The sequence below is a fragment of the Phodopus roborovskii genome, unplaced genomic scaffold (genome assembly GCF_943737965.1).
Source record: "Phodopus roborovskii unplaced genomic scaffold, PHOROB, whole genome shotgun sequence".
NCBI classification, from domain to species: Eukaryota; Metazoa; Chordata; class Mammalia; order Rodentia; family Cricetidae; genus Phodopus; species Phodopus roborovskii.
This window is the reverse complement of record NW_026126514.1, coordinates 7,344,909-7,357,137: the sequence shown is the minus strand read 5'-3', so window position 1 is coordinate 7,357,137 and position 12,229 is coordinate 7,344,909. Positions and strand designations below refer to the sequence as shown.

The window sequence follows — 12,229 nt, the reverse complement described above, 5'->3', positions numbered from 1 at the left end:
AGACAAGAAAGAAGTACTGGCAACTTTTTTCTCTTATAAACAACAACAAAAGACAATATTTTTTCTTTTACAACTAACAGAAGCAGCCAACATCCATAATCACAAGTCTTTCAAACATTTAGCTATAACTAACTTCCAAAAGAATAACACTTAAGGGTGTACTGAACCTGGACCCACAGGCCACATGTGACCACGGATAACTATGAATAGGGGTCAATAGAAAATTGTGAAATGCTTTGGATTTTTTGTTGTTGTTGTTGTTGTTGATTTTTTTTTAATCTATTTTGTTCTATCCTTGAGAATGAACTTTGCTGATGACAATGATATTGTGTCTAATTGTCAAAAATGTTGGACAGGCCAGCAAATTAAACTAAATAATTGAATGTGGTTAAGACAAAAGGGCCAGATCTACGAACAGAACACTTTCTACAAAAATTAGTAAAAGACTAGAGAGAGAGAGAAGAGAGAGAGACCATAAAAGAGGGAGCCATTATAGGTTTCAAGAGAAAACAGACTCTAGAGAAATGTCCAGAGACCTACAAGACTGACCCCAACTGACAATTTGAGGAACAGTAGAAAGGCTATCATAAATGCCCTTCCCTGATAATGAGATTGATGACTATCTTATCCACCATCATAGAGACCTCATCTAACAGCTGATGGAAACAGAAGCAGACACCCACAGCTAAACACTGAGCTAAACTGTAATCTAAATGCAGAGAGGGAGGACAAGCCCAGGCTACAGAAACCCACAGAGACAGCTGACATGAACAAGGAGGAGCTACTGGACGCCCAGACTGATAGCTGGGAATCCAGCATTGGATTGACTCCCTAAGAGACCTTTGACAGTGGAACCAGGATGTATCCCCAGTGCACAAAAGGACTTTGGGAGCACATTCTCCATGGAGGGATACCCCCTTAATCTAGAGGCAGGAGGGAGGGCCTAGTCCCTACTCCAAATAACTTGACAGATTTAGGTGACCTCTCCAGGAAGGCATCACCCTATATGTGGAGTGGGGCGGGGGAATGGGATGGAAGGGTGGTCGGTGTGCATGGGAAGATGAAAGAGAGGGAGGAAGGGATGGAGAGGGAACTGGGATTGATATGTAAAATAAGAAAAATAAATCAATTAATTAATTAAAAATAGAATACCCTAAATTCATTAATAGGTATATGACACAGTCTCTTGATTTTCCTAAAATAATTCTTAAAATTATAAATACATTTTAGGAGAAAAATCTATTCAAAAATTTTAAAAATACGAAAATAATTTCTCCACTTTTTAAGGTACATTTTACATGCAGGTCATGAATTTGCACAACCAAGTAATTAGTAATTAACTTGATGAAATAGTTTTAAATGAGATTGTAAGGTAGCAAACAAAACACAGCCCTTTAAAGTTAATACATGGACTTTAACTGAAAAGATCAAACTTAGTAGTTAGAATGGAATAGAGACAATCAAAATTAAGAGCCAGATTTTATAATTAAATAATTGTAAAAACTGACAGAGTGCTCATTGAACGCGGAGGCAGACTGCGGCGTTTGTGCGCTCTTGTTGCCAGCACAGCCGGGCCTACCAGCAAGCAACCATGTCTAAGGGACCTGCCGTTGGTATTGATCTTGGCACCACCTACTCATGCGTGGGTGTCTTCCAGCACGGAAAGGTGGAGATAATTGCCAATGACCAGGGTAACAGAACCACGCCAAGCTATGTTGCTTTTACCGACACAGAACGATTAATTGGGGATGCTGCAAAGAATCAGGTTGCAATGAACCCCACGAACACAGTTTTCGATGCCAAACGTCTAATCGGGCGTAGGTTTGATGATGCTGTTGTTCAGTCTGATATGAAGCACTGGCCCTTCATGGTGGTGAACGATGCTGGCAGGCCCAAGGTCCAAGTAGAGTACAAGGGAGAGGCAAAGAGTTTCTACCCAGAGGAGGTGTCCTCTATGGTTCTGACTAAAATGAAGGAAATTGCAGAAGCCTATCTCGGCAAGACTGTTACTAATGCTGTGGTCACAGTGCCAGCCTACTTCAACGATTCACAGCGACAGGCAACAAAAGATGCGGGAACCATCGCTGGCCTCAATGTGCTTCGAATTATCAATGAACCAACTGCAGCTGCTATTGCTTATGGGCTAGATAAGAAGGTTGGCGCTGAAAGGAATGTGCTGATTTTTGATTTGGGAGGTGGTACTTTTGATGTGTCAATCCTCACTATTGAGGATGGAATTTTTGAAGTCAAATCAACAGCTGGAGACACCCACTTGGGTGGAGAAGACTTTGATAACAGAATGGTCAACCATTTCATTGCTGAGTTTAAGAGAAAGCACAAGAAGGACATCAGTGAGAACAAGAGAGCTGTCAGGCGTCTGCGTACTGCCTGTGAACGGGCAAAGCGCACCCTCTCCTCAAGCACCCAGGCCAGTATTGAGATTGATTCTCTCTATGAGGGAATCGATTTCTATACCTCCATTACCCGTGCTCGATTTGAAGAATTAAATGCTGACCTGTTCAGAGGCACCCTGGACCCTGTAGAAAATGCCCTTCGAGATGCTAAGCTAGATAAGTCACAGATCCATGACATTGTCCTGGTTGGTGGCTCTACCAGAATCCCCAAGATTCAGAAGCTCCTGCAAGACTTCTTCAATGGAAAAGAACTGAATAAGAGCATTAACCCCGATGAAGCTGTTGCTTATGGTGCAGCTGTCCAGGCAGCCATTCTGTCTGGAGACAAGTCTGAGAATGTTCAGGATTTGCTGCTCTTGGATGTCACTCCTCTTTCCCTTGGTATTGAGACTGCTGGTGGAGTCATGACTGTCCTCATCAAGCGTAATACCACCATTCCTACGAAGCAGACGCAGACTTTCACTACCTACTCTGACAATCAGCCCGGTGTGCTCATTCAGGTCTATGAAGGTGAAAGGGCCATGACCAAGGATAACAACCTGCTTGGGAAGTTTGAACTTACAGGCATCCCTCCAGCACCTCGTGGTGTTCCTCAGATTGAAGTCACTTTTGACATTGATGCCAATGGTATCCTCAATGTCTCTGCTGTAGATAAGAGCACAGGCAAGGAGAACAAGATCACCATCACCAATGACAAGGGCCGCTTGAGCAAGGAGGATATTGAACGCATGGTCCAGGAAGCTGAGAAGTACAAAGCTGAAGATGAGAAGCAGAGAGATAAGGTTTCCTCCAAGAATTCACTGGAGTCCTATGCTTTCAACATGAAAGCAACAGTTGAAGATGAGAAACTTCAAGGAAAGATCAATGATGAGGACAAACAGAAGATTCTAGATAAGTGTAATGAAATCATCAGTTGGCTGGATAAGAATCAGACTGCAGAGAAGGAAGAATTTGAACACCAGCAGAAAGAACTGGAGAAAGTCTGCAACCCCATCATTACCAAGCTGTACCAGAGTGCTGGTGGCATGCCTGGAGGAATGCCTGGGGGCTTCCCTGGTGGTGGAGCTCCTCCATCTGGTGGTGCTTCTTCAGGGCCTACCATTGAAGAGGTGGATTAAATCAGTCCAAGTAGAAGTGTAGCATTGTTCCACAGGGAAACATTTGAAGGACCCAAATTTAGCAAAGTTTCTTGGCAGTTTTTAAATTTAAACTGCTACAATTACTGGGCATGTTCAAAATACTTTGAACATGGAACATGTGCAGATAAAATAAACATTGCACTTTATAAGCACTGTATCCTAAATGGAAAATGCAGTGTCTAATAAGGTGGAAAATGGAATGTCTAATAAAACTATTTAAATTGGCACTAAAAAAAAAAAAAAAAAAAAACTGACAGAGTATTTTTGTACATTAACTTCCAAGGCTTCAATTCATTTACCCAAATGAATTACAATAATTCTGCCCACTGTGCCAGCTCATGTCAGTGAATAAAATGTTCTGCTTTGGAATGTTATAAGCTATAACACAGCTCCCATGCTGACAATAAGCTGTTTGACATAAATCAAGAAAGTAGCTTCAATTTACATTAAAATTTGAAGACAATAAAAGTATTAAAATACAAATCAATTTTAAGACAATGATTCCTTAAAGTCTGTCAGAAAAAAATTTAAATTTAATTCAGCTTATAGGTATAACTGAGACAATGCAAAACACCTTTTTAGCACTCTGATGTAAATGATGTATGTAAGAAATTATAATCCAAATTCTAAGAAAGTGAAATACTAATGCAAAACTGTTTCTAATTAATGTGATAAGTACTTAAATTTTTGTACCTTGTACCTCACATTATAGAATTTTTGGTCACACTTGATAACACATGCACAAAAACAGAACACACAAAGATGAAAACCACAAATTACCAACTTTAAATTATATTCTGCTCATAATAAGGTAGCAGAGTAGGAATAGGGATTCAAAATTAATCAAAATAATATATAAATCAAAGTAAAATGAAAACTACTACTACTCAAACTAAGTATATTAAAGTGTTCAATTAACTAACCATACATAAACAATCCTAAATTCCAAACATGTCTAGTGAAAACTGATGAAAGAGGCTAGAAAGGCAGTTCAGTAGTTAAGAACACTTGCTGAGAATCTTAGGGTTTCTATTTGGCTTTGCTGCAACAAAACAGCAAGTTGGGAAGAAAAGAGTTTGACTTAAACTTCCACATTGCTGTTCATCACTGAAAGAAGTCAAAACAAAAACTCAAGCAGGGCTGGAAAATGGAGGCAGGAGCTGATTCAGAGGCCATGGAGGCTGGTGACTAATTTGCTCCTCAGCCTGCTTCTTATAGAACCCATAACCACATGCCCAGGGATGGCACCACCCACAATGGGCTAGACCCTCTCCCACTGATCACTAATTGAGAAAATGCCTTACAGATGGATCTCATAGAGGTGTGTCCTCAGCTGAGGCTCGTCCCTTCTTGATGACTCTAGATTGTGTCAAACTGACACACAAAACCAGCCTGGACACTGAGCAATCATGGGGATCAGAATGTGGACCCCAGCTTCCACAAAAAGTGGGGTGCCCTGGTACAAGCCTATAACCAAGCCCCAAGGTGGATGGAGACAAGAGAACAGTTTAGTTTTGCTGACCTTCCCCCAGCTGAGTAAAGGAAAGGCCCAGGATCAGGGAAGGACACTGCCACAAAATAGATGGAGATCAATATAGGACAAATGACACACAGGTGTGTGCATGCACAAACATACAGACACACAAATATAGTCATATATATAAACAAAAATATATAACTAAAAACAACATATATCATACATATATGTATAAACAAAAACCAACACACACACACACACTGTTTTTATTTTTTTCATGACAGATGTCTCTCTGTATCCCTGGCTGTCTTGGAACATTCTCTGTGGACCAGGCCGGCCTTGAAATTAGAGATCGGCCTACCTCTGTCTTTGAGTGCTGGGATTAGAGATGTGTACCACCAACCATAAATACTTTTTAATTTATAAATGAGAGGGCAAATAAAGCCATAACTGTAGCTGAAAGTTTCACCAAAACTCTTAGAAAGCAGTACTCAAATGAATCAAGTTATAGGAAAGCTAATACTGTGAATGATGAAGACCAAACTTTATTTTAGAATCCTCCACTCAATTACACTTCAACCTTCAGCCCTCTGTGTTTGTCTTTGCATAGTTTAGTTTTAATAAGAATCATGCTTAAACAGTTTTGAGGCTTTCTCATCTTAAAAGTCCCATGGCCCCTTGTTTGCCTCTGAGAATCCTGTCAGTGGGTTTAACCAGAATTCCCAGGACACTGATAATTTTATCCACTGACTGTGACCCTGCTCCTTGTCTATAACTCCCCTTGCCCTTGTTCTACTTAAAATGGAGCCCGACTCTACACTTCCACTTTTTTCTTTTCCCATTGCAATAGCTACCAAATAAAAACTGCTAACCACTTTACTGTTCAGTTTGCTTTTTAAAATTGTCAATGGTTGGAACCCTAATGTGCCCTCAAAGGCAAATGTCCTAAGGGCTTGGTTACCACAAAAAGGACTTTAAAGGTTGAATCATTTGTGAGACCGAGAAGCAAGGGCCTGAATGGAGGAAGTAGGTCACTCGGGACACCAGACTTTTCCTCTCAGTCTCTGTGCTTCCCTGCTGCCATCAGGTTGGCAGCTGTGCCTTACCATGCTCTTCCAATATGAAGTTCTATCTCCCCCCAGCAGTAGACACACTAACCATGGACTGAAGCCATGAGCCAAATTAAATCGTCCTTTGTCTTTCTTAGCTATTTTGTCACAGTGACATAAAAAACTGACTGGCAGGAGTATCCACCAACTTAATCTAAATGGCATTTACAAAAACAACCCAAAAAAAAAAAAAAAAAAACTTTACAAAATCTTTTCAAATGCATATACCACATTTATAGAATTAGATCCTATTCTGGTCCACCAAACAGGCCTGAATGTACATGTGTCAGAACTACAATCATTAAAACAATCTTAAATACTTTAAATAGACAAAAATGGTAACATAATTTGTTAAAATTTGTGAGATGCATGTAACATATCTGAGCAAAATCTATAGCACTAAGTTCATATATTCAAAAAGGAAGACTCTCATCAACACTTGAGCCTCCCACAATAAAAAGGGGATGTAGGTCTCTTCTTTGTGAGAGAGATAAGTTCCAAGGCCCAAGCAGATGCCTGAAACCACAGGCAGTATTGAATATCATATTTAGTTGTGATGAATTATTAAAATTAAGCACATTCAATCCAGAGCACTTAAAAATTAGGTACAATAAAATATTAACAGAACTAGTAATAATGCAGATTAATCAGAATTGTATATAATAAAGGTTATTCTATAATTATGTTATTAAACCAACATAATCCCTAGGTGCATTCTAACTCTGTCCTTATACCCACAGAGAAATACAGTTCTCACCCTTCATCAAGGAAATTTCTCTTTGTAACACAGAGCTTTACAGAAAACCACAACACACCAAAGTACACTGTTTTTGAGCTCAGTCTCAACAGATATATCTGCAATACTCCTGTCTCAACAGATATATCTTCAATACTCCTGCCCCTAAGGCCCTAGGAACATTTTTTTTAAATTTTATTTATTTAAATTAGAAACAATCTTATTTTGTAATCAGTCCCAGTTCCCTCTCCCTTCCAACCTCCAATACCTCCCATATCCCCCCATCCACTTCCCAGGAGGGGTGAGGCCTTCCATGGGGGATCATCAAAGTCCTGTCACATCATTTGGGGGAGGGTCTAGACCCACGTTCGTGTATTTGGACTGAGAGAGTATCCCTCCATGGTAAACCATTTGTGCACTAGGGATAGAACAGGGTGTTTGCAGTGAGATTGTGTCTCCTAGAAATGTCAGTAGCTCCACCTGTCAAATCACAACCAACATGGTTGCTTAAATATGACCAGCAGACATGCTAACAAGGATGGGGATAAGAGGGAGCTCAAGAGGCTCAAACACTAGACTAAGAACTACAGAAAACTCTCAGTGGGAAAAATAGTATTACCCAGGGATGAGCATACCAATTAGTTATCCAATACCAAATGGACACATACACACACAAGTAATGTTATTCAGACTGAGTAGGTTGTATTTATTTATTTAGGAGTGTACATGTATATGTGGGGGGTGGGTTGTGTGTGACAAAGTAAAAGAGACCAAAAATTTGAAAGAGAGTGGAGTTGGGGGTATGTGAGGGTTTGGAAGGAGGAACTATAATTTTCACCTTTGTATATATTTTTAAGAATTATTTTTAAAGTTATTTTAACATAGGAATTATTTCTTAGGCTTTTCACTTAATATTTTCTAATGTTAATCTCAAGTAATAAACTTTACCAAGTATATTATACATAAAGGTGCTGGGGGACTACCATATTTTTAAAATGTAATTAAAAATAAAATATTTAAATATCTAGAAATTTTTAAATACTTCACAGTTTAATGGAGACCACAAAGAAAAAAGAAAAAACAAAACAACAAAAAAGAACGACCTCTCCTTTGATAGTAAGCAATCAGATAGTAACCAGATCAATAAAAAGACAGAAACCCAGAAGAGTCTGTATCTATTAATGAAATCAAAATTATAATGTAAAAAGTCTAACAAAAAGTATTTGTGGCCTAAGGATTATAAAATTTCTTAAATAACCTTAATTGCCTGGGTATCTTTCTTGGGAGAATCTCTGATCTAAACTGCTTGTTCTCTGTCTCTGGCCTGCTATACAGTTGCCACTCATAGAATGCTGATGTTCTGATGTTTGTTTTGTTTTCCTTTTGTTGTTACTTGTTTGTTTGGGTGCTTTATTTTAATGGGACATAACTTTCAGAATTTTCAGAGGCTTGCTGTCTAGAAGTATTTTTATTCTGCATCCATCCTCCACTCTTCAGATTCCTGACTTTCTGCTATAGGGTTGGGGTCTGAAAGGTCATGTCCTTCAAACTGTCAAGTGACTGAAACACTGTATTTCAGCAGCTGATAATGCAAGCAGGAAGACTGATGCTAGCATATTCAATTTTCTTACTGTGTTTTGATAACCTGCTTTTGTGTTCTCTCTGAAAACATCCAGGACTTTCTTTTTCACCCTTGGTATTAGCATCTACCACAAACAAATGCCAGTGCTAAGGTTTCTCTTGTTTGAACTACAAGCTCAGGGAAAAGAGATAGAATACAGTATAACTAGTTTTTAATGAAGGTTGTTTGTGTGAAAGGAGTTTGCCTTAAAAAGTTTAAATGAAATATTTATACTTTATAAAACTATTCCATTTAAGAGAAAAAATAAGAATGTCCCCAAACATGGATTAGAGCTTTAAATATGTAACTTTTTGATTCACAATTCTTTTTGCAGAAATCTAACCTCTCACAGAAGGTCAGATGCACATATACAAGAACATAAGCTGTAGTGCTGTTTAAAATATTAAAGTACAAGCACTTAACCACTACCTATGTAAAGGACACATAATGGATGTTAAAGTCTTTATCATAAGCAACAAAAGTATGCTAAAGTATTATAGCTTCCAAAATAACAGAGTACAAAAGTTCACTTAAAAAAAAACAATGGGGGGAGATTATGTATTTACAGTTTCTATAAATATGAATTTATATCTATAAATTATATTTACATATAAGCATGTAGTGTGTTATTTAGTGAAGTAGATTATATTTGTACATTATAATCATTGTACATTATGCTAACATTAAAAGTATTGTACAAGGAATACGGAATTCTAGAAAGATATTGTTTGGCTTCTGATGGGCTTCATCCTGCTATCAAAAGTGAATGTAATACACTTAAGCCATCAAATATCCAGTATAACAAAATGTACCAAAACCCACCAGTTGTTGGTTCTCCTGATGCCACCTAGGAACTGCAGCTTGCTGTCACTGCCTAGTGTCACAAATAACAGTATCTCACTGTGCCTAACCCTAGCCAGAATAAAGAATGAAATTACAAATTTGAGATATTACTTCTACTGAATACATATCAGTTTCACCACCCCAAAGCCAAAAATTTCTTAAAGTGAAAGATTATAAACCAGAGATAGTATATACTCTTTTTTAAACTTCTCCATAAGAAATATTATTTCAAAATAAACGTTTTTTTAATCGACTAAGCTTTAAAACAAAAAGAATCATTAAAGATGAACTAAGTCACTGATAAAAGAAGATATCTTCACTTATAAGAAAATAAGTAACCATAAACCTGTATACTTTGAGTAGCATGACTTCAAAATAATAGGGTGTGTGTGTGTGTGTGTGTGTGTGTGTGTGTGTGTGTGTGTGTGTGTGTGTGTGTGTCCAGGGACAAAAAGACTCCATTATTACAAAAGGAGCTTTACGAGCTGACAAAAACTGTCAGCAATTATCACTACTGAAACACACAGATTCATACATATACAAATCATTAATGAAAGAGCATTGAGCAACAGCATTAATAAGACACATATAAAATAATATATCCACTGGTGAATCCATATTACATGTACAGACATGTTTTGTAAATGGCCGTATACAAATTAGTAACAAGTTTTAATGATTATTCATTTGTTCAAAAAAAGGCCCATGTTTTATATTATCTCTATATTCATTATATTTCACAATAAAGTTTTTTAAGATAATTATTTTTAAAAATTCTTTAGCAAAATTCTCAAGATTATACTACAAAGAAGCCCTGTGAAATGGTACCCGCCTTTAATCCCAGCACTTGGGAAGCAGAGGCAGGAGGAGCTCTGAGTTCAAGGCCAGCCTGCTCTACATAGCAAGTTCTAAGACAGCCAAGGACTAAATAGAAACTGTTTTAAAAAACAGTTCAAAGAAAAGATATTTGCATGTTTCAAGAATAAAATTCAAGTTACAGACTACAGTGAAATGAATTCTGTTATTTCTAAAACTTATAAATCCAAGCATAATGAAATCATTCTCAATGTGTATATATAAGTCATCTAATATAAAACTAAACTTACAAGAATATACCACCTACCTGTATATATTCAAAATAAAATAAAATTCAAAATAAAACTTCCAATTTTAGAAATATCAGAACCAGGGTTGTTCTAACTAACTGACAAAAAAAAATTCTATGGTAAATTTGTCCTATCAGTCACCCATTTTAGTGAAGCAAAAATCAGCCACCCTTTTAAAGTAGTTTATGTTGCCAGATTGGAGACTTAAAAAACAAAACAACAAAAACTATAACCCAAGGGGGAAAAAATGGGACATATAGTTATGATTAAATTTAATATTTCAGAACATAAAATTATTCCCAAATATATTAAAGTAAACAAGTTAAGTGCAATGCCCCATAGCTGAAGTCTCAGCCACTTTGGTAGGAAGACGGCTTGAAGCCAAGAGTTCAGGGTCAGCCAGAGCAACACAGGGAGACCTTGTTTCTTTAAATAATAATGACAATAATAATAATAGCAACAACAAAATACTCCAGGCATGACAGTGCACATCTGTAACACCAGCATACAACACTCCAGTCAGAAACAGGAGACTCAAGACCTAAGGACATCATCAACTACTTAGTTTGTTTGAGGCCAGCCTAGAGGACAGGAGGCCCTGTTAAAGAAAAAAAGATTGAGAGAGAACTGAACGGTAGTTCTGTTCTTTAAACTCTCACAAACAGCTATTTCTTTTGCTATTTTTTTCCTGAATTTAGTAAGTAGTATATTTATTTATTGCTGCCTAACAGCACATTAGAATTTATTTTAAAAATGCTTACATAAACTTACTGTGTCAGAAGGTGTGACCTATCTTAAATCTGTGTTTGCTTAACAATCAAAGAAGTTTTCATTATCACACTGATAGATTACCCCTAAATGTTGCCTCAACATACTTACAATGTGTATTAAATTCACCACCTGAAAACATAAGGTGTCCACTGTAAATGCTAACCGAGATAACAGACAGGGAAAAGCTGTAGTGGTACTGAGCAGCCATTTTTAAATTCAGCAAGAGTGGGCAAACTACAGCCCATAGCACAAACCCAGTCCAAGCACTTAGCCAAAATAATTAATCCAGTCCCTTGGATTCCTAGGCAAGTAAACTCAAGTCCAATAATTACTAATGGAAAGAGGGCACAAGTGGGGTTTTCTGGGATATAAATAATATTATGTCATTTACAAAAAAAAGTAACCTTTTATTTTATGTATGTTGGTATTTTGACTACTTCTATGACTTGGAACTGCAAGCATACACCCAGTGCATACAAGAATGCTAAGAGGGCAGAAGAAGGCATTAGATTTTCTTGGGTCTACAGTTATAGATGCTTGGTGTACCATGTAGATGCTGGGAATCAAGCCGAAGCCTGTGCTCTTAATTCACTGACCTTGATCTATTTCTCCATTCTTTATTATGTTCTTTATCTTGGTACCAGATAAAAGAGTATACGTCATGAAAACGCAATGAGTTGTACACATGACTTAAACATTTTAAAGTTATCACACAAAAATTTTTATTTCATACTCTGTCTTTGAAGAAAAATTGTGTCTATCTCCTATTCACAGTTGTTTTGCCATCGTTACTTTTATGTAATGAAACTATTCATATTATCTTAGTTTTAAAAAAGGAAGCCTCAATTTTATTGGCTTATACTAGCATAGGATGTAAAACAGTTTGGTTTCTTTTGGCTTTGATAAATACCACGACTGGGGGGGGGGGGGGTTGGCTTCCATCCAGGGAGTAGCACTGCTTGCTGGCTTGCTCTCCATGGCTTGCTCTGCTTGCTTTACTATACAACTGAGGA

The 12,229-nt window shown here is 37.5% G+C and overlaps 1 protein-coding gene across 1 annotated transcript; it reads left to right on the top strand.

The window, feature by feature from the left end:
• Positions 1–1,518: 1,518 nt before the first annotated feature.
• On the top strand, positions 1,519–3,778 carry LOC127230610 (heat shock cognate 71 kDa protein). Its single transcript, XM_051195881.1, has one exon. It carries the CDS (start codon positions 1,592–1,594, stop codon positions 3,530–3,532), a length of 1,941 nt encoding a protein of 646 aa, XP_051051838.1. The 5' UTR covers positions 1,519–1,591; the 3' UTR covers positions 3,533–3,778.
• The last annotated feature ends 8,451 nt before the right edge of the window (positions 3,779–12,229 follow it).

Coding starts and splice junctions, on each gene's coding strand:
- LOC127230610 (XM_051195881.1), top strand. CDS start 1,592: ATGTCTAAGGGACCTGCCGTTGGTATTGATCTTGGCACCACCTACTCA.